Source organism: Diabrotica virgifera, chromosome 6 (assembly GCF_917563875.1).
Source record: "Diabrotica virgifera virgifera chromosome 6, PGI_DIABVI_V3a".
Classification (NCBI taxonomy): domain Eukaryota; kingdom Metazoa; phylum Arthropoda; class Insecta; order Coleoptera; family Chrysomelidae; genus Diabrotica; species Diabrotica virgifera.
Window position 1 is genome coordinate 2,963,894 of NC_065448.1, and position 24,355 is coordinate 2,988,248.

At 29.8% G+C, this 24,355-nt stretch overlaps 1 protein-coding gene and 2 long non-coding RNA genes across 4 annotated transcripts in view; 1 reads left to right on the forward strand and 2 right to left on the reverse strand.

Annotated features, from left to right (window-relative positions):
* Positions 1-6,516: 6,516 nt before the first annotated feature.
* LOC126886983 (uncharacterized) lies at positions 6,517-11,580 on the forward strand. Its single transcript, XR_007698856.1, has 2 exons — positions 6,517-7,052; positions 11,249-11,580. It is a non-coding gene; the product is annotated as an uncharacterized LOC126886983 (long non-coding RNA).
* A 2,324-nt stretch (positions 11,581-13,904) lies between these two features.
* Positions 13,905-16,577, reverse strand: LOC126886982 (uncharacterized). The gene is made up of 2 exons (XR_007698855.1): positions 14,743-16,577; positions 13,905-14,404 (listed from the first exon to the last, which is right to left on the reverse strand). It is a non-coding gene; the product is annotated as an uncharacterized LOC126886982 (long non-coding RNA).
* Positions 16,578-20,453: 3,876 nt separating this feature from the next.
* The window catches only part of LOC114326323 (poly(U)-binding-splicing factor half pint), a 93,163-nt gene continuing 89,261 nt past the window's right edge, over positions 20,454-24,355 (reverse strand). For both annotated transcript variants that reach the window (XM_028274649.2, XM_028274650.2), the window contains exon 11: positions 20,454-20,799. In XM_028274649.2, the coding sequence (XP_028130450.2) occupies positions 20,690-20,799 (110 nt within the window). In that variant the 3' untranslated portion in view covers positions 20,454-20,689. The remainder of the gene's footprint in view (positions 20,800-24,355) is intronic.

The window sequence follows — 24,355 nt, forward strand, 5'->3', positions numbered from 1 at the left end:
TAACTAGATAAATTGTTAAAATGGTTAAATTTTATCATTTTGTTACTCCTATTAGAGTTGAGTCTTTTTTCCTGAGAAACATTTTACTTCAACTTTGTTAAAACGCTGAAATAACTATAAAAAGGGTCCTTATTTTAGAGAGAATTTTCAGAAAAACTAATCGTAAATATAAAAACAGTCGTTCTTGACGAGAAGTAAACACACAACTTCGCATTTTTCGGCGTAACTAACTTGGGTCTATATTCGTATAAAAATGTTAAGTGTTTAGCTACTTTCGCACCAAACAAATATAGACACTTGGTGCCATCTCTTAGCGACTATTACTATTAACGTCATAGGTCTTTATTCACGCGATAGATATTATTTTTAGTAGATCTGCATTAATAACTCAATTTCGTCAAATTTTGACTTAAGCCTTTTGACTTAAGATTTTGTTCTGTTAATAAGTCATCTGTGATTGTTCATTTGATGACCATTATTTCTCTAATGTCTTTGTTGTTAATCCTTTCTTTTGCACCAATGCACAAGTATTCGTACTCTTTGATTAATTTTTGTTCCATATAGTTTAAATCGTCATAAGGTTGAGCCACTATTACTTGATCATATTCAAAGTTGAGTGTATACAGGGTGTAACAAAAATACAGGTCATAAATTAAATCACATATTCTGGGGCCAAAACTAGTTCGATTGAATCTTACCTTAGTACAAATGTGCACATAAAAAAAGTTACAGCCCTCTGCTGAAGTTATAAAATGAAAATGGACATGTAGCATTCTTATGGCAGGAATATCTTAAAAAAAATTAAAGTGAAATTTGTGCACCCCATAAAAATTTTATGGGGTTTTATTCCCTTAAACTCCCCCAAACTTTTGTGTACGTTCCAATTAAATTATTATTGTGGTACCGTTAGTTAAACACAATGTTTTAAAAACTTTTTTGCCTCTTAATATTTTTTCGATAAGCCATTTTTTATTGATATACGGCTTCTTTTTTAATAAGTTTACATAAAAATTTTATGGGGATTTTGTTTCTTTAAACCCCCCAAATGTTTGTGTGCGTTTCAATTAAACTATTATTGCGGTACCATTAGTTAAAAAGAGTGTTTTTAAACCTTTTTTGTCTCTTAGTATTTTTTTGATAAGGCACATTTTATTGATATTCTTTTTTAATATGGTTCAAAATATACCTAAAAATGTAAATTTTCATATTATTACCAGTTCTCGATAATCGTACTTAACCATATACAAAATATGTGGTGGATTTGACAAATATTCACAATATCTCGATAAAAACTGGCTTTTCGAAAAAGTACTAAGATGCAAAAAAGTTTTAGAAATATTGTGTTTAACTGGTACCGGAATAATAATTTAATTGAAACATGCACAAAAGTTTGGGGAGGTTTAAGGGAACGAAACCCCCATAAATTTTTTATGGGGTGCACAAATTTCACTAAGTATAATTTTATTTTAAGACGCTCCTGTCATAAGGATGCCACATGTCCGTTTTCAATAAGAAACCACAAATAGTTTTCGATATATTGGAAAAAATCCATTTTCATTTTGTAACTTCAAAGGGCTGTAACTTTTTTTATGTGCACATTTGTACTAAAGTAAGTTAGGTTCAATCGAACTATTTTTGGTCCCAAAATATGTGGTTTAATTTATGAGCTGTATTTTTGTTACACCCTGTATATCATAGTGGTGGTGAGTGGTATCAAATACTATTGACTGTAATACATCCAAGGTCCACAGAAATCTGGAAGCACGTTGCCACTAGCGCCACTGTCGGCGAAACTACGTTGTGACAACGTAAAATTTGAATTAACATTTAAATTTATTTAAATAATTTGAACATTCAAATTTAATATTATAAATTTTTGAATAGCAAGCTAATTTTGCTAAATTAAATTAAAATAAAAATAGTTCAAACCCTTATACAAAAACAGTCATAAAGCAGTTTTATAAATGTAAGGTTAGATTGCTCTGGTTATCACCGTAGACCGCCTAGATGGCGCTATTTTTTTGCTTCCTCAAATGTAATGGGAAATGTCAAGAGTTGTATGTATTACAGTCCATAGTATTTGGTGGTATCCATGCACATTGTTTTAAATTTTTGTTTCCATCTTTTTAAAGCGTTTTCTAGGTACACTTTAAAAATAAAGTGAGTGACAACATCTTTGTTTTAATCCCTTTGATGCTACAAACACTGTCGTTATTTGTTATTTGTGTCACAATTTTTATTTTTGTTATGGATTGGTTGTATATCCGAGGAGCGCCTAAAGATACAGTGCGGCTCCCTACTTTGCGCATGCGTCAAAATATTTACAACGTTGTCATGTTGTTTACACATTGACATCGCCGGGAAATTCAAAATGCTAGCTCGTTGCAAGGAATCTTTTATTTTGACAAATGACATAATATTTTTGTAATGTAAATATAAAAATAACCTATAAAAATAAAATTCTATTTTGTTTCACCTGTACCTGTAAAAGGGTATTAAGAAAATATAAGATCATTGAAAAGAGTAAAACGTTGAATTTAATTATTTTGTCAGTTAAACAACAACATACCCATCATACAATATGGAAGTGCTATTTTAGGTTTAGAAGTTTTTAAATACTTTTGCATATTATGGGTATATAAAATGACACCATTGCAGAATCTTCAGTCAGACAGTAGTTGAAGTGTTGTATAATCAATGACAAATTGCCTCAAGAATTGTTATAGAAAGAATATTTGGTATTTTATGCAGAAAAGATTCCCCATATTAGTATGTGAAATGAGATGAAAGTTACCTTTTGTTTGAAGAATAATATCAGCTTGTATACTTTTACATAATATTGCAGTTGTTAATAGAGAAAACATTGAAATACTGGAAAAGGAGGATGCTGTTATTTAATGGAACAAGCTGTGGCAGTACCTACATTTTCAACCAGGAGCAAATCTAGTGTAACTAAATGTTGTGTGTGTTTGTTTTAAAAGATTATTCTCCATTTAACTCAAGCCTAAATGGTTCCCACATAACAATTTCATGTTCTTGGTAGATTTGATATTCAATATTCGATAAATAGACTATTGATTATGTATTTTAGAAAGGAACTACAACGTTAACGGGGTTTTATTGTTTTATATAGTCAATGGACTTTTAAATATGAAAAACCCGCGGAGTGCTACCATTTAAAGGGGTGAATTAATCCCTAGGCACAGGACGAATTAGGGTGAGTTCTATGCACTTTTGGTCCAAACACATCTGCAGGAAAATTGTTCCAGGTTAAATTTACTATCCAAACATCACATTTTAAAGTTTAAAATATCTTTTTTTACAAAAATATATTCAAAAGAAAAGCAAGAAAAAAAACTTCCATCCTTATTCTTTAAAATGACGTTTAGTAGAAGTCTCTATGATTTATGATTTCCAAAATATGATTTTTCAAACTTGGCCACTCACAGCGATTTTGGCCCATTTTCCTTGTTACTTCTCAAACATTGTTCTGTAACTTTTTTCTATGTAGCTTTAGGTATATGCAATGTTACATTTAATAGGAAAAAAGGTCAATTACCTTTAAAAAGTTTTATACTTTTAATGATTTTTGATATATTTTACGATTATTTTTAAATTTCTCATTATAACTTTTTTTATTGTATATGTAGGTATATAATTGGTAGGTATATTATTGTCTAATAAAAAAGAAAGCTTATTTTATTTACTTTAAAATGGTGTATCATAAAAAATTCTGGGACTATTTTTAAACAAGATATTAAAATGTGACATATCGATACATCAAAGCAACAGTGAGATAAGTCCAAAATTTCAATTTTTTTAAGTACGCTATTTACATAGAATGTATTGCACTCTATACTGGTAACACTGAGATATGTATATCTCAGTTATCAGAGATACATATCTCAGTGTTACCAGTAATAGAGTATAGAGTGCAATACATTCTATGTAAATAGCGTACTTAAAAAAAATTGAAATTTTCTACTTATCTCACTGTTGCTTTGAGGTATCGATATGTATACACATGCAATAGGTCCCACTAAGTTGGAACCCTATGGAAAACTTTTTTATTATTAACTTTATGAAAAAAACTTATGATATAATATGCAATCATATTTTTCTAATTGAAAAAAATTTAAAATTTTTCTCAAATTACGGATACTCTTGGATATCATACGGATATCGTGTTTAAAAATTGTCCTAGAATTTTTTGCAATACACCATTTTAAAGTAAAGAAAATAAGCTTTTTTATTCCACAATGTATATACTTAAACGTACAAGAAAAAAAGTCATAATGAGAAATTTGAAAAAGCATAACTTGCTTAGAAAGAGCTGTATAAACAACCTTATACAATAGACTATTTTAAAGGTAATTAATTTCTCTTTCTACTATTGCATATACATAGAAATTTGCACGAAATAGTTACAGAACAATGTTTGCGAAATAATGGGGAAAATTGCCCAAAAATGCTGTGAGCGGCAAACTTAGAAAAATCCTATTTCGGAAACTATAAAGCTTAGAGAATTTTACCAAACTTCATTTTAAAGAGGAAGGATGGAAGTTATTTTTTGCTAAAGCAATGCCTATACCTATATCCCCGTGGAAAATAGTTATGGGGCTAAAAACAAAATTGCTTTCTTTCGTGTTTTTTTCTTGCTTTTATTTTGAATATAATATTTTTGTAAAAAAAAATATTTTTGACTTTAAAATGTGATGTTTGGATAGTAAATTTAACCTGGAACAATTTTCCTGTAGATGTGTTTATATCAAAAGTGCATAGAACTCACCCTAATTCACCCTGTGACTAGGGACTAATCCACCCCTTTCTCAAAAACGCACCCATTTCAATGGTAGCACTCCATGGTTTTTTCTAATTTAGAGACAGATATGAGACAATAAAATTCCGTTAACGTTGTAGTTCCTTTTAGTTCTCTTATTTTGAACATAATCAATAGCCTAAAAGGTTTATTCCAAGAATAAACTTTTACGAATATTCTAAGTAACTACATACATGAATGTGCTCAGTATATTTGGTCCGAGAATATTCTTCGAAGTATATGCAAAAAACATGAAATTTAGAATGTTTTTATAGTACATGCTATGCTTCTACTACACACATACTAAAAAGAATATATTCCGACGAATGTTGGTATCGAACATGAAAGGAAAATCATTGTTATGTAGTATAATGTTGATAATATTATTTTTATTGGACTGCAGTTTGTTAATAAATTTATAAATTAATAGGTATATTATATTGGTGACTGATTTGATTTTAAGTATTTTATTATTATTAGCAATTTATAAATACATGATATTGGTGTTTGATTTTGAGTATCCTTTAAAACTTATTTTATATCTCATTCTGTTAAAAGGCCTTCCACAACTAGCAAAAATGTATGAACAAAGAAGTTATTTTAAAGGACAAAAATAATAATAGAAAAATTAGCTTTGGGGTGTTTTTTTTATTAATTTTTTTGACAGTATGTTTAAATAAACAAATGCTGATGACACGAAAATGAAAGTGTAATACATACTTTTGGCTCAAAACTTTATAGATTATGGGACTTATGTCCCCGTTAAACCTCGGTTAGCTAATCGGGACAGAAAAGTACCTCTTTGGGCCTCTTGCGTTGTAATATCATGTATAAACATAATATCATCATCATTGGCTCCGCAACCCATGGTGGGTCTTGACCTGTTCCAGAATCAGCTTCCTATCCCTCACCTTGGTTTTCCAATTTCGCACTCCTAATCATAATAATAAGTATAATTGTGTTTATGTCTATGTTATGCATACATTTCTGTCCTGATTAAACCCCGGTTGGCTAATGGCGGTTTAACCGGGACATAAATACCCGCCCTATATCTAAATAATAAAAGGATTAAAATTCCAAAAACCTTTGTTTTATTGTATTAACCTGTTCATATTGTTAATACCATACGTATATTATGTTATATCTGTTGAATTGAACTGTACTTTTGAATCCAGAATTTTAACAAATTCCTAAACTTTTCCACAATTTCACAAGCATGATATTTGTGCATTCAAATTAATTGAAATTACATCTTATATATCTATACCTACTAAAAATATTTATTTCTACACAAAAATGTCTAAATTAATAATTATAAAGAATGTCTATGTGATTCTTGTAATTAACAGTTTAAAATTATTTACAAATTATATAGCTTCAATAAATGTCCTCGTTTCATATTGATTTGGGTCAAACCATGCATAATCTGTATCTGAGAATAAACTTTTATTTAGGAGTCCTTTTTAATGAATAAAACAGGACATACATAACCAACTTAGATCCAAATATCCAAAATATAAAAATATTATATCCAATAATCCGATCAAAGATGTGACTGACAGTGACAAATACAAAATACAATTGAAGTTAGACGCGTTTCTTTTTTCTCAACGACAAATTTGTCCTTCAAACTATCTCGGAAACGGCAACGTTGGAGTTGAGGACACGCACGCGCAAATTAGGGAGCCGCACTGTATCTTTAGCCGCTCCTGTATATCCGCTGGGAGGGTTGACATGGTGGGGATACGCATGTCGATCGTCCTTCTCATGGTGGCGAAAATTGGAAGCTCCGTCCCACAAATTAGCGTTGCCAGAGTTCGTACAATTGTACCAATTTGAAACAAATAACAACCAAACTTGTGATACTAAAGTATCTAAAGTAAAAATCTAAAATTTTGTGATATAAGAAATTTGCTTCAAATAACATTAAATGACGTTTTTTTAAGTTTTTGTACAAAATGTGTTGGTTTAGTACATTTTGTGTCAATATTCCAGTGCATGAGTGAATTTATAAAAATTTCTCTGGCAACACCGTCACCTGCCGTGTACTGCTGGCTTCTGGCTTATCAAAATATTCCGTTAATTTTTTTAAAATGCCACATCACGGTTCTTGTGTCGTTTTTGACTGTCATTTTACATGGAGAAACAGTGGAATGAAATTCTTTCGCTTTCCTACATCAAAATATAGGCAGGATCAAAGAAAAAAATGGATTAATGCTATTCGAAGACAAAAGTATGTTAACCTCACTTTTATACTTTTATCTATAATTATTAAATTAAATCATCATCGGTGAGCACTAGCACTACCAGCCCATGGAGGGCCATGGTCGCCCGTTAGGGTTTCTAGGCTACTAGGCTCTAAAGTTTTGCAAGGCAAAGGCCAGCTACACGCATAACACTTCAAAAGTTCTATAAACGTTATTTATCTAACATAATATATTACTTTCTTTATTCTTTTTTAAGGAGGTCTTTTCGGCGTTATGTGTATTGCTTGCTTGACTACTACAGTTGCCCATGTTTTCCTTTCTTTTGCATTTTTTCCCATTCTCATATTTCTAGGTCTTTCAAATCCTAGTGAATACCATCAATCCATCTCTTTCTAGGCCTACTTCTCGGTCTCTTCCCGTTTATTATTTTCTAAGTACTTTTTGTATTTTTGTTATCATGTACTTTGTCTTTGAGACATTAACTTCTAGCCTATAGTCTGTGCCGCTTCTTTAAAACATGTATAAATTTTTTCTATGTCTTTTAATGCGATTATGTGAACAACTGATTATGTCTATATCATGTGCCTAAGTAACGACTTGATTGAACTTTGTAAATATTGTACCTCTCCTATCTATAGGAGTTTTCCTGATTACTTGTTCCAACGCAAGGTTAAAAAGTATTGTTGACAGCACATCCCCTTGTGTTAGACCTTCATTAATGTTAAATTCATCGGAAAGTTGATTTCGGATCCTTACTTTTGCCTTGGTGTTGGCTAGGCATAGTTTTACTAATCTGATTAGTTTTTTTTTGACACATTTACCTCTTGCATTTAGCTATATAATTCCTTTCTAATTACTGAGTCATATGCTTGTTTAAAAGTGATTATGTAGTTCAGTATTCCTCTTGTAGAATTCTTCCAGCATTTGCCTTACTGTAAATATTTGATGTATAGTTGACCTGCCTTTTCTGAATCCTTCTTGATAATCCCCTGTTGTTTGGTCCATTATACTATTTAGTCTTTCTTCCAATATTTTGTATCAAACGTTTAGTAGTGATGTTCCCTAGTGATTATTGCAATCTAACTTATCTCCCTTCTTATTTATAGGGCATATCACTGCAACTTTCCATTGTTCCGGCATTATTTCTGTGGTCCATATCTTTTTTCATTTTTAAAACATGTACATTCTAAATGGCAACTCAAGAGGAGTTCTAATTTTTAGTCTATTTATTTGTGTAGAGTTGTCCATATCTCTAGTATTAACTTTGATATTTCACTCTATATTCTATGTCCTCCATATTTTAATATTTCTACTGTTATTGTATCGCATCCTGGGACCTTGATATTTTTCATTTTTTTATTACATCTTGTATTTTGGTCTTAGTGCATATTGGTCTACTTCAGCCTCTCCGACTAATCTTAGCTCTTCTAGTTGTTATCTTAGTTGTCTATCCAACAGTTCTTTGAAATGTTCTCTCCTTCATTTTAGCACTGCTTTTTTGTCTGCTATTAGGTCACCATTTTTGTCTTTGTATAATTTTGTTCTTGGTTGGAAACCTTTTTTTTTCAAGATTTACTTCCTTATAGAATAGTTTTATTTCATGTTTTGTTCATGTTCTTCTAGTCTTTCAATTTTTTCTATATTTTGTTTCCTCTTTTTAAATTGTAGATGTCTTTTTAATTGTCGTCCTCTTGTAATATATTCTTTGGTTTCTTCTGTACTGTTCTGGTACATCTGGTACTGTCTATTTTGCCATTTTCTTAATTGGTTCATAACTTTTTAACCACACTGTATATTTATTTTATATTTGGCACGCAAATATCGTTTAGGGTGTACAATAAATTAAATTATTTACAATTGTAAAAATCCAAGTCCGGATTAAAAAACATTGGAAAAATATTCCAACCCAAAAACAACACCCTGTACATTAAATTTTTTTAGAATAGATTTTGCATTTGAAAAGAGGATAAAAAACTAAATTTAGTGGTATACTTTGAATTTTTGGCAAAATGATTTTTCTGGTCAAATTTTGAATTTAAATTCTGAAATTATGTGAATTTCGAGAGCTCCAAGTAGAAGAAAATTGAAATACAGCTTAGAACTTGTCAACCGCACTGTATATTCATTTTATATTTAACACGCGAATATTCTTTGTGGTGTCCAGTCAATTAATTTATTTACAAATAAAAAATCCAGGTCCGGATTAAAAAATATTGTATAAATGTTCCGACCCAAAAAAAAAACACCCTGTATATTAAATTTTTTTAAAATGGATTTTGCATTTGAAAAGAGGCTGAAAAACTAAATTTAATGGTATACTTTGAATTTTCGGCAAAATAATTTTTCTGGTAAAATTTTTAATTTGAATTTTGAAATTATGTGAATTGCGAAGCTCAAAGTAAAAAAAAATAAAATATGATTTAATTTTAATTAATACCATTATTTAATCTAAATTGGTAAAATATTAACATTTTGACACATAACAATAATTTTTGATGGTGGTAATTTTGAATAAGTACTTTAGTTTTAAATAGTTATGCTGCACATTTTCTCTGTTTTGTTATAATTTTTAGATACTTTGTTGATTAAAGTGATGTATTCTTTATTGACTCTTTATTATTTATTCATTATTTAAAGATGAATATTCGCCATAAACTATTTGTCACAGATAATAAAAAAACACTGAAATGTTTTAACATTTTACCAATTTAGATTAAATAATGGTATTAATTAAAATTAAGTCGCATTTTAATTTTTTCCACTTAGAGCTTCCCAATTGACATAATTTCAGAATTCAAATTCAAAATTTTATCAGAAAAATCATTTTGCCGAAAATTTAAAGTATACCACTAAATTTAGTTTTTCATCCTCTTATCAAATGCAAAATCCATTTTAAAAAAATTTAATATACAGGGTGTTTTTTTGGGTCGGAACATTTTTGCAATATTTTTTAATCCGGACCTGGATTTTTTATAATTGTAAATAAAATAATTGATTCAACACCTAAAAGAATATTCGCGTGTTAAATATAAAATAAATATACAGTGCGGTTAACAAGTTGTAAGTTGTATTAAATTTTTTTTTGTACTTGAGCTCTCTCAATTCACATAATTTCAGAATTCAAATTCAAAATTTGACCAGAAAAATCATTTTGCCAAAAATTCAAAGTATACCACTGAATTTAGTTTTTCATTCTCTTTTCAACTAAAAAATTTATTTAAAAAAAAATTAATCTACTAATTTAATCTAATTTAAGTCGATTTTGGGTCGTAACATTTTTCTAATATTTTTTAATCCGGGCCTGGATTTTTTACATTTGTAAATAAATTAATTTATTGTACACCTTAAATTATATTTGCCTGCCAAATATCAAATAAATATACAGTGTGGTTAAAAAGTTATGAACCAATTAAGAAAATGGCAAAATAGATAAAACACCCAGTATCTTTGTTATTAATGGAGTAAGACCCATTAAGTATGGTATTTTTGAGACCGCCTAAGTGTCCCCTTTCTACAGTTAACGTATGTTACTTTCCCAATGAAACACCCTGTATAAGCATATAGTAAAATCACATAAGCAATGCAGTAGATGTAAACATAAGTTGACAGCAATGTCGTCATCAGCAATGAATGAGAACTAGATCATATTTCCGTTCAATTTTTGAATAGAAGTTATTTATTTGTAAAATCACGTAAATTATTCATTAATGTAATTAATTTTTTTCACTATCTATGTATTCAGTGATTAGATTAATTTATATACTATACAATAAAAACTAATAATCGAGAAAAGAAAAAATGATAAAAATATTTTAATAATATACCGTTATTGTGGAACGAGTAGATACATTTTGAACATCTTTAACAACTTAAATCATTGTTTACATGCACTGCATTGTTAATTATAAGCTAGCTTTCATACTGACCAGGTAAAATAATGTAGAATTTTGGATATATAATCATTACATCTGGTACTTTACTTAGTTGCTTCATTTCAAGCCCATTATTTAGCTAATTGAAAATTCGTTTTAACTTTGCAATATGTGTTGACACATCATCTTCAACATTCCACAATAAAGAAATGAAATCTGAGCAAAGTTTGAACAACTGATCTTTCGATGAGGCTTCAAACTGTTGCTTCAGAGTGAAATAAATAAATAAAAGACAATAAAGTGATTTAAAAGTAGGTAAAATAAAAGTATATTTCTTTTTATTGTTTCAGAATATAAAGGCCATAAAATTTGGAAAAGAACAAAGAAGAGTCCAAATCATTGGTTAATGATATGTTTTATAGGGACTATATCATATATTTTAATGAAAGAAAAAAAATGAGTACTGAACACAAAGCACAATTATTACAACCAAATTCAAGGCAACTTATAATTAATAAAAAGGAAGGTGTGCCACCTAGTGATCTGGATGCCTTCAGAATCGATCATATATGATGTCGGTATTGAAGAATGCTGGGAACACAATATAAAATGATTAAAAACATTTTATTTGAATAAATAAGTATATACCATTTTTATGTGGAAATAAAGCACTTTACAATTACATTTTTTGTTTATTTTATGTATCTAAACATATACATATTATTGAAGATAGCAAAAATAGAAATTTATTATTTTTATTTTCCCGATTACATGCATAAAATACTTTTGATTTTAAACTGTTACTTGAAACTAATTAACTATATAGCTCATTGAATTAATTCATTCACTCATTTTGATTCTACAATATTTACTTCCATAATGAATGATAAAAAGAAAAATCAAAGAAGTGACTCTAATTATGTTACTGAACCCAATTGGGTTGCAAATTCCTAAGTGGATGTGGTTACCCATATTAAAAGAGTAAATCAATAGAAAGAAAATATGTACCATGATTAGTAAGTCAATAACATATCAAGGATACCTAATTTATATTTTAAAATAACATACATATAAAATCAGACTTTGGTGTTAATTTTGAGAGTAAACTAAATGTAAGATCAAATATGGGCCATTCAACGAATATATGACTCTCTTGGATTATCTCAACAACGAATATTTTACTGTGCGACATAAGTACGAAAGTAAATGGCTCTAGTAATTATTCCCATAAACAACAATGTAATTTTCAATTTACTTTCGTTCTTCATATTTTGTACAGTAAAATATTCGTAATCGAGATAATCCAAGAGAGTTGTATATTCATAGAATGACCCATACTTTCGGGATGGTATAATGGAGTTTTTTCTAGTGATTTACTGTGGGACCACTAACATGAGAATGTTGCTGTAATCATTGCATGTGTTTTTTAAAGTCAAATCATATGCTATGATTTTTCTGACATGTATTCTTCCTTTAGCAATTATTGGTTTGGTGTAAATTGAGCAGTTGTTAGAGGTGGTCTATTTTTTGAACTTACACCTGAAGGAACCAAATGGGAAACCAAAAATCATTTATCAGCAATTATTAAATCACCTGACACCATCTGCTGTAATATACATACTAAATTTTTTACTATCTTCTTGTCAAATAGTGAACCTTACTTGCATAAGTAACTACTCCATTGGGAGCCACTCCAATTAGACATTTTAAAGTATTTATATGATTATATGAGCTATATGTTACTCTATCTGTTTTTCCAATTTTTTGGTTAGTTACAATAGATTTTTGTGCAGTCTAAAATTATTCTACAATTTATAAAATTTTTGAATCATGTTGGCATGCAATAAGTTATTTTTATTCCTGCTGTGAATATCCTTTCATAATATTTTGAAATAATATTTCATGTAGCATGTTTAAACCAGGTTCAGTAGGATGAAATCCTCATTGAAATTTTAAATATAATGCCTAAATCTTCATTCACAAGATTTAGTTTCAATTTCATTAATGTAAATAGAAACGGATCAATTTTAGGTACATTGACCACAGCTCAATCTTGATAACAATTAATTGACATCAGTCTAAACTCATTATAAACACATAAATACATATTTGTATGATAAACCTTGTGTTTTGTACATTTTTTGTTAATGTTTGTTATTTACTTAATGTTCCTAGTTTGTATGATTAAAATTTTTAAATTTACTTTAGGTTAGGTTATAAATCTCCTGTGATTAATGTTTACAATGTATTTTAATTGGGTGATTGCCCGTTGATAAATAAATAAATAAACCAGTATAGTTCGTCCACTCTAACTTTTCCCATGCGTCACGACTTATTTTCAAACAAATTAAGTCAAAACCTAAAGTGAACCGTATGCTGATGTGTGTAGTATATAGTATAAATAATATACAAAATGTATATACACATCGACGTTCGTTTCACTTTAGGTTTCAACTTAATTTGTTTGAAAATTAAGTCAAAACAGAAAAGTTGTGCCGCATGGGAAAAGTTAGAGCGGACAAACTATATAAAGCACAATTTTTTTCATCACTACTTTCAATACATCTAAATGAAAAACAAGAAGACAACTACTTTGCAATATTTACTGCTTCTTGAAGTACTTTGACATTCTACAAAAAGTCATTTTCAGCTTCCATAGTTGCAACCAAAGGAGTAGAAACTGAGTAGCTTCATTGGCAGTGCCGGGTTTACTTTTTTCTTCACTTCTCACTGGAGAAGTAGGTGGATTTGCAACAAGAGGTAATGGGTCCTGGTAAAGGCCTCCTGGAAAGTACTGACTAATGTTTCATTTTTCACATTTTGAATTTGATTTCTACAAAATTTCAATACATTGTCGTGATCATATTGATGATGAGATATTGAATTCATTTCCAAGTGCCAACATTGGACCAAGAAACAAATCCAACATAACACAGCGAGCCTGAGAGACCTTTATGGGTTCTTGTATTCTGCTCCTCTGCATCAGTAAAGTAAAAAGGAATGAAATTCGGTATAAACACTTTATTTTCTCATTTTATTATGGTCACAATTCAAGATCTACATTTTAGAACTAATAAAGTTATTTTATATAAAAATAGTTTGTCTCTGTTTATAGGCAAGCTATAGATTTTAATAAGAAATTTAGCTTGTGGTCTGACGGCTTCTTCCGGTGCTGTCCTGGGTTATTTACACCCCAAGATCTTCTTCAGAGGGTGTCAGATGGTATGTCCAAAAAGAGACAATATGGTCACCTGTGGAACTGTAGAAATGTTGACAATTGCTCTTGCAAGTAGGCAATGGTGAATTAACCCAGCCTGAGAGACTTGCTCACCCCTAGAGAATGACATTCGGGTGATACAATTCATTATGGCCTTAAGATTTTCATTGGATAGTTGCGTAGGGAACTGTTACTTTTTCTACGATTCTCATTGGATGGTTGCCTGGGGAACTGTTAATTTTCTATAATACTCATATTTGAAATAGGGCCATGCCCTTCTCCTGGGTGCCTAAAAGAGAAATTCAGATGTAGAGAACACACAGCATAAATTTATGAAGGGCCCCTACCACCCAAGCCAACAAAACCTTAATATACCCTGTAGGCAGTACAGAAAAATTTACAGGTTACTTTTGAACTAAAAGTTATAACAAATATTTTAATTGAAACACCCCTTAATCAGAAAATAAACTTTTCTGTTAAATTAATTGAATTCCAAATATTTCTATAAAATTAAAAAATTGTTAAACCAATAAATGAAACTTGAGAAATTATTATTTAACATAACTGCTGATATATCAATAAATTAGCATTAACAGAAAATAAATACCCCACAAATATTTTCTTTACCTAATTGGATAAATGAAATTATCAGTAGTAATTGCACAAAAGCTCTAAAATTATTGAATTTTTCCCGAGTGACACTTTGACAGTTTTAATTTCACAAGCCAAAGGCGAGTGAAATTGTGTCACAAGGGCAAAAATTCTATATTAATTTTAGAGTTCGAGTGCAATTTGTTGCGATTATTTCATGAATAAAACTGTTCAAAACCAAAATTTTATTGTAATTTATTTATGTAAGTACAAATTAGTACAATTAAACACAAAGTTTTTATGAATATTTGACGATTGAAAGTTATAACTTTTATCTATCTATCTATAATTTTTAAACCATTAATTGTCATTAATGTCCGTAGCAACGAAGGGCATCTCTGACGTAATATACTTAACAACGGGCAATTATCAAAAATTATCAATTTAATTCAAATTTCTGTAGTTTTCTATTGGTCAGAATCTCCTATGAATGAAATAATCAAACAAATATACAGTAGAACCCCGATTATCCGTGCTCCTCGGGACCAGACCTCGGCACGGATAATTGAAAAGCACGGATAATCCGAACATGCATTACTTATGTAGAATAGATACATATGTATGTACGAGTATATATGTAACTACCATAAAAAGATAACAGAAAAAATAAATCTTTCATTATGAGTCATTTTCTCGGCGTATAGAGGTTCTGTTGAGTGATTTACAGTGACAATATTTTGATAAAAACTCAAAATTACAATTTTTGTAATAAAAAATCATAGCACGGATAATCCGCAGCCCGGATAATCCATACACAGATACTCGGGGTTCTACTGTATTATGCAAATGAGTTAGTCAATTAACAAAAATGTGAACAGAGAATTAAGCAATAAAATCAGAAAACCTACTTACCAACTAGGTTTGTTTAGGTTTCACTTGGCAGAGCCTATACAAATGAACCTGAGTGAGACCAGCACATAACATCGTATTTATATGAGCAAAAGAAATTACCTGAAGGTCAATATTAACAGATAAAGAAGTAGGTATTTCTATTAAGACAAAATTACAAAAAATTAAGCACTTAATAAATATGTTTTGGAATAAAATATCTAAAGAGAATGACTGTTTTACTGGAAATAATTTATAATGAAAATGGCAAGCTAAAATAGTATTTTCTCAATAAATACTATACTAAATTTACAATCAAGATGCAGTAAAAATAAACAAACCAAGACACGTTAAATGCTACAAGGAGCACTTGTGAATTATAATTTACAATGTATAAACTTTGGAAATAATGATTTGGGATTTACAGTGTATATACATTGTAAATTATGATTCAGGAGTGCTCTTATTAGCAGCATTTAACGTGTCTTGGTTTGTTTATTTTTACTGCATCTTAATTGTAAATTTAGTATATTTGAGATAATGGAAATAAATTTTGGAATTTCAATCGGGCATCACTATCTACATCATAAAATTGAGAATTTATGAACTAGGCGGACAAAGAAAATATAAATGGACCAACAAATATATTATCATACTAAAATGAAAATCAACTCAGCGAAATGAGAGGACCTCTATATGCAGAATGGGTCCTTGAAAATAAATTCTATAAAGTAGATTTGCCCTCTACAGCATTGTAACAGATATTTCAACACAGATATTCAAGTAAAATGACTTACTTTACTCATTTAATTTGGATGTAAAAGTTGATTGTCTGTCAAAAAACCTTTGGCTTTGTTGTGCACAAAAATTGTTGGTCAGAATTCACAAAGTGGCAAGAGCAAACCAACAAAGAATAGACAGATTCTTTCCGTGTGTGAATCATATAAAATGATAAATTCAATTCTTCCTCTTCACTATATTTTCTTACCTTAGTAATGAAATTCTTCTTTGCAACCAGCAACCAGATCTTTTGGAACAACAAAGAATCTACATATCCCTCTTTCACAATATTTTGTACAATCCGGGACAAAGCACATTACCATTTTTATTATACAAAATAGAATAGTTCACCAGTTTGTAAACTTTGCTTGGTGAATATCACTAAAAAACTATATTTCATAGAAATTTAAGACCGAATTATGGTGGTATTATGTTAAAAACACTATACTTAAGCAGAAAAAGCTGCAGAGGAAGCAACATTTCAACTTTATAGGAATTAAAAAGGCTTTGAGATTGAGCAAATTCTGGCTTTGCAACTTTTGTTTACATTTACGAAGTCCTTGACAGTCGTAACCTCACATTACGGCTGTTAACCTAAAAATCTCTTCGTAAGTTTGTATATCGAAATTATATTTATGTATTATATCAGACAATTTCTACTATATATAGTATTTATATAAAATTTCTTATGATGTACTGATACAATTGTACAAAATTAATAGTAATATTTTAAATAATCTCTTGTTTTTGGAATTCACCCATAAGGAATACACATAAGATCGTCCCACAAACAGCCACAGTGTACCACGTGACCATGTGTCAAAGTTAACGCTCCCAGCGGATAGTATTTTGATAGCTTTTATTAATTCTATATTAATATTCATACTTTCCATTGATTGCCACAGCTAGCTTCTTCAGTGGAATGTTATCGAAGGTTTTCCGTAGGTTGATAAACAATATGAATTTCTTGATTCTGTGCCATATTTGTTCTATTATTTGGGTTCAGAAGAAAATATGACCATTAATGGATTGACCGGTATGAAATCCTGCTGCAGAATCTAAATAGTCTTTCTCTATTCGATTCTTCCGGCTACAGCTGTTCTTCAGTAATTTTCACAATTGTTTTTATCTTCTTTCATATATATAGTACTAAAATAGGTTTCCATTCCATAGGGATATTTCGCTTGCGTTTATGCATTCTTAAAATGATTGCTCAAGATATTTCATATAGTTGTTTCGTTCTATACTTAAAAAATTCACTAGGTACAGTAGGAAAAATGAAAGAATGCCCATGCGTCATCGATGATATGCATACGAATCAAATCAAAAATTTCTAGTCAAAACAACGTCTAAACTAAGTTAATACTGTAAAAAAACGGATGTGACTACTACCAAATACTATTGACTCAATTGACTGTAATAGATACAACTCTTGGCATTTCCCATTACATTTGAGGAAGCAAACAATATAGCGCCATCTAGTGGTGTGCGGTGATGACCAGAGCAATCTAACCTTACATTTATAAAACTGCTTTATTATTGTTTTTGTATAAGTGTTTGAACTATTTTTATTTTAATTTAATTTAGCAAAATTAGCTCGTTATTCAAAAATTTATAAAATTAAATTTGAATGTTTACGTCAAATTTTACATTTTCACAACGTAGTTTCACTTCAAGCCGACAGTGGCGCTAGCGCACTAGTGGCAACCACAGTACATGACAGAACATTCATGAACATGACATGACATTCTGTCATGTACTGTGGTGGCAACGTGCTTCCAGGGCCCGGATTACGTACACTCGATACGCATCGTATCCGCCATGTTTTCCCATAAGGCGCTACAGTAAAACATGGCGGATACGATGCGTATCGAGTGTACGTAATCCGGGCCCAGATTTTTGTGGGAGTTGGATGTATTACTGTCAATAGTATTTGCTACTACCCCACCGTACGATTTTTCGCTACGTAAATGTGTCAAAAATTTTTTGTGATTTTATTTTTTTTCTGATAATACCTATATATTTATTGGTAATCAATATTACTTTTACTACCGTAATTAATTATTTGATATAGATTAATAATACAAAAATAATGAGTAAGCAAATATAGTATTATGAATTTCTCCATGTTAAAGTTGCTGGACGTAAATAGTAACAGAAATTTAAAAAATAAATTCGTTTGTGTCAGCTGCATTAAGTGACTTAAATGAAAGTAAACTTAATGAATTCAGATCATTTTGGTATCCAGATCATTTTACAGACATTATCTGCAAATAAATGTACATTCGTAAAAATATACTAATCTCAAATCTGTAATTTTATACGCTGTGAGCTTCGCTGGTGTCGCTCCTGGCGGATTACTAATTCAGCTTTCAGCGGTAATTTTTAAATTTATTATTTAATTGTTATCGCTTAATATTTACAACGCTAAAAAGTAATTAAATTTTAATAGATTTTTTTAAGATTTTGCTAATCATTTTGACGTTCTATTGATGAAATATTAATTTCTTACTTCGGATACTTTCACAATTATCGTGTAGATGGCGCTAAGATTAATGGATTAATTTATAAGTACATATTACGGAACATCAAAAAAACGTTAATTCAGTATTTCAAACGTAAGTATATTTAAGGTAAAAATATATATCACAGATTTGACCAACTAATATTTTTTATAATTAATGATTTTAATTTTAAATTAATCACTTTGACATTTATGTCAAATTTCCGGTAAACGTTTACAGACTTGCCACTACTGGCGCTCGCGAATTTATAAATATCCCCTCTACGTACGAGCTCACAGCGTATACACTATGATTGAAAAGTCAGAGTAATATGTACACGTTTGGCAAACTCATAGACAGAAGTTAACCAAATTGACAGATGATTACTTACAAATTTTATTGACTTATTTTAATTAAATAAATACTTACCAAACCAAAAATACAATATAATATCAAAATAGCTTTTAAAAGAGCGGAGTTTATTCAAGTAAATACGACTGATTATTAAAATTTATAAACTCTACCGAACCTAACCCAGTTTCACTGTCAAAGTGACAGAAATTGAATCTGTCAGATTATAGTTGACCAGCACGATTACTCGAATAGTAGTTTATACAATCATTATCTCTACTGATGTTGAATGTTTTTCTAATAAGTACAGAAATAGTCAAGTGTGAGTTTAAATTTTCTACTAAATTAATATAACTACGTTGAACAATTGTATCGCCGTCTCACAATTATAAATATGTAACTGCGTCTGTCTTGGATAACGTTTTTGCTTAGTAGACAACACTTAATAATCTATCTCTCTCGGTTGTTATTTATAGAAAAAGGCAGCAAATCCAAAATATGTGCTTGATATGATCGTTCATGGGTATTCTTTCATTTTTCCGACTGTATATCCACCGGTCTGGGTGCTTTGTTCTTCCTTAGGTGTTAACATACATCTTTAATTTCTTGTGAGCCTACCACAGCAATCCTATCTTGTTTTCCACGTTCGGTGCCCATGACGCAGGAGTACCATCACGAAGGTTTTATCAAAGGTACTGATGACGCATAAGTGGCGTCAGTAACACTGTGTTACTAAATAAATGATTTAAGTATGTGGTACAATCCAAGTGGCGCTTGTTCAAGATGGGCACCGAATGTGTTAAATTCTACTCTGCTAAAAATTCTTTAAAGCACTCTTCCCAATATTCAGAGCATTATGCTCTGTGTTGTCTTTTTTCTTTTCTCGAATTTTTTATCAATTTTCAGCTTTTCGTACTTCTGGTTGCTCCTATACTTTACTTCACGTTAAGAATATAACGTTACGCTTATAGAGATCAGTGTTAACAAACCTCTCGCGCACGGGTGGCTACTCGACTGCCGATATACGATTCATTTTAATCAGTACAGCGTGGCATCGGCGCGCTTCTATCGTTCATAAGAAATACATGGGGCTATCTTCGCAATGTTCTATTCTTAACGTGAAATAAAGTATAGATAATTATTTATTCATTGGCAGTTTCTTTCAAGATGCTTTCTTTACATTACTTGCAATAATCTATCTATCAATAAATAAAAAACGTAAGATTTAATAACTATAATCAATTTATTTACATCTAAATAGAAAATGTACATAAAAATATCAAATATACAGAGATTATTGAGTCAATAATAAATCAACATATTATTAAACAATATTCTTAAATCACTTTTTACTATATAATCAAAAATATAATAAAATTATATTTTTACGATTTTTGACGAACGTAAAACTTTAAAATATTAATTTTCACTTATTAAAACAGTCTTTGGTCTAAAACGTGCTAACCGGAGAAATCACTGTGATCGAATAACGTTTGGTCATAGAGGGATGCTTGCACCATGCGTCCTCCGAAGTACCTGCCGTTTAATACGTCTCTCGCTCTCTCTGCAGCTAAAACAAAAAATACATTTAATTTATTATAAAGTTCTTAAGACATTTTTATATTAAATTTAGTTTCCCATAACTTTATGGATTATTATTATAAAATACATTACATATATGGATTAAACGCTGACCCCGAATTAGCTGTGGTTCGATGGAGTTGAGACTGACTTGAGGATATTAAAAATAAGATACCGGGAACCGAATATAATGGCAACGAATCATTGCTGTGTACTGTAAATCAAGGAGCCATAGAAAAACACACAAGAAGAACAATAATTACTTTTTGTAGTCACAAACTTCACTCGTACCTCGTCAATATTGAAGTTCTTAACCCGGGAACAGTCGCGCTCTTTTCTGTCACATAATCAGTCGCGCGTTAGACTTTATCTAACAAAACGAATTTAAATACGAATTTACAACACATTTTTATTTTATAGTATTTTCAACGAAAACATTTTGTTTATAAATTCGCAAAAGTGTGTGTGATATTGCGTTGCCGCTCCTGCGATACTCAGATCAGATTTATCGATGGATTCTTATGTAGTTTTTTCTTCTGAATCCAAATCTGAAAACGGCATTTCGATATTTCTAACCGTCTTCGAGATAATCGACCTCAAAGTTTAAAATGTGACGTCACAATTGTTTTATTTTTCTGCCGACACACTACACGTCCAGCTGAAATCGTTGCTATTAAGTAGGCTAGTTTTTTAATAATCAAGTATATTCAAATGGGAAATAAGCCACAATTTTACCTAAAAATGATTTTATTAACGTTTCGACGCCCAAGTCGGGTGTCGTTGTCAAAATACAAAATACATTATTTTGTATTTTGACAACGACACCCGACTTGGGCGTCGAAACGTTAATAAAATCATTTTTAGGTAAAATTGTGGCTTATTTCCCATTTGAATATACTTGATTATAAAAATGCCACAAGAAAATAGCTTCAGAACAACAGCTAGTTTTTTAATCTCGATTTGTTAAGCAAAGCGTAGGTTATTTACATTTGAGTTTGAAACTTCGTGAATGTCAAACTAAATTTTAAATTAAGTATTAATAAAACATCAATGACATTTGATAGTGAATTTAATTATTATTTAAAATAAATAAGATGTTCAAAAATACAATTTGAGTATATTTTAAAAGAAATAATTTATTAACAGCTTTAAAAAGGTTTATTCGAGTATACGGCCTCCCCTTTATGATAAATGGACTGTTCCATTTGCTATGAAATTAAAATATAGTCGGTTCGCTAAACTCAACACAACTGGCTAGTGATTTTAGTAGGTAATTTTTTTTGTTTTTGCGAATTTTGCCAAAATTGACAAAATGACTAATTATTTAGTAATTATTAACTAATTAGTAATTATTTTTTTGACAAATTGGCAAAATTATTGACTAAAATCACTAACCAGTTGTGTCTGAATTTAGCGAACCGACAGTATATGAAATAATATAGTTTGGTATAAAAAAATTATGGTCTGATATGTGCAATTACATCCTTCTAATGGAAAAAAAATATTTGAAGATTTTTCTCAAATTATGGATACCAACAACATTTTCATTTATAACTCTTTTATTTTTAATTTGACGAAGAAAAGTTATTCTTCATAAAAAGCTCTTCATGTTCAACATTTATGATGCAACCATCATATAATTGCACATTAAAACATAATTATTAATTCTAAACTACTGTTCATAATAGTAATTTTCCATATTATGAATTATGAATTAAAATACGTAAATAAACAAAGTTTTCGTTATGATAATGCTCGCATTTTCAGCTTGTTATTTACTTGTTATGTTAGAGATATTATTTCTGACAATTATTAAAGCTAATTGGTTCTCACCAAAGCCATAAATTCCACAAGAAGAAGAAGAAAAAAAACCTACGCTTTACTACACCCTTCTTCGAGGCACTTACGAGTGGAAAGTTATATTGCAAAATTTTTCATCGAGTTATCACGCAAAACTAAAGCATCAACCGCTTCAACCGAAGATGGCGCTTCAACCGATACAAAGTGAACTGAAGTGGGTAAAAGCTATTCCCATTCGAAATGAGTCATAAGCGTGATCACTACTAGACCAGGGCGCATCTGTAAAAATATTAGTACATTTGGACGTTGAGAGGTGACTCAAATTTTTTTGCAGAAATTGCTTGAAAATAAATCAAATAATAATATTTGAGTTATCCTCCCTCTCAAAAAGGTCCGGAACATTGTTTAAATAATCAAAATGTCAAAAAATTAAAGAAAAATTCGATTTTTTTCTTGGTTTTTTGATTATAACTTTAAAAGTATTCATTTCCGAGAAAAGTTGTACTGACATAAAAGTTGCGTAATTAAATTTACTACAATATAGAATTGGTTAAAAATTTAAAAAATAGTTACCCTTGTTGCAAAATAGCAATAATTGCGAAAAAAACCATACAAAAACAAGTATTCGCATTTTACGTTTTTCAACCATTTATGCTATACTTTGGACCTTCATATTTGACCCAGAAAAACCTTATGACATAATAAAATAACACTGTAAATTTTATTAAGATCGGTTAAACAGATTTTGTAAAATAAATTTTGCAATCCAGCTTTCGTAAAAAATATTCATTTTTTCAAAATGTTACAGGACTGAAAATAAAGCAGATAGCAAATTGAAAATTTTTTTGCATATAGAAGTGTACTGTACCTTTCATTCGCAATTTTGCAAAATTAAAATCGATTAACACCACGGTGTCAGAAATTTTTTTAAATAAACAATAATTATTGGTGCTACGCGCAGGACAGCGGATAGTTTGCTCTGATTGGGCATTGCAATGACCTTTGATAATGATTGATACATTTTAATTTTTATTACATTTCGATATAAATAAATAAATTTGTTTATTGCAAAATAAAAACACATACTCTATCCTTTGAAATAACACTTTTATTAGCAAAAACTTTATTTGTTCATATATTTTAACTTAAATAATAAAAGTTTATTATTTTTAAACATATGCAATTGTTTAAACAATATTTCACAAACAATAATAAAATTAGTTTGATTTTTGTGGAATTAAAATATTAAAATACAACAAAATATAGAGTAAGAAAATAATATATTAGATAAAGATTGGAAGAAATTTTGGTGGAAATCAACTTGTGTGAATCGAACACCGCTGTCCTGCGCGTAGCACCAAAAATTATTGTTTATTTCAAAAATTTTCTGACGCCGTGGTAATTAATCGATTTTAATTTTGAAAATTGCATATGAAAGGTACAGTACCGTTCTATAAGCAAAAAAAAAATTTAACTTGCTATCTACTTTATTTTCAGTCCTGTAACATTTTGAAAAAATGAATTTTTTTTGCGAAAGCTGGATTGCAAAATTTATTTTGCAAAATCTATTAAACCGATCTTAAATAAATTTACAGTATTGTTTTACTGTATCATAAAGTTTTTCCGGGTGAAATATGAAGGTCCTAAGTGTAGCATAAATGGTTGAAAAACGTAAAATGCGAATACTTGTTTTTGTATGTTTTTTTCGCAATTATTGCTATTTTCAAACTAGGGTGACTATTTTT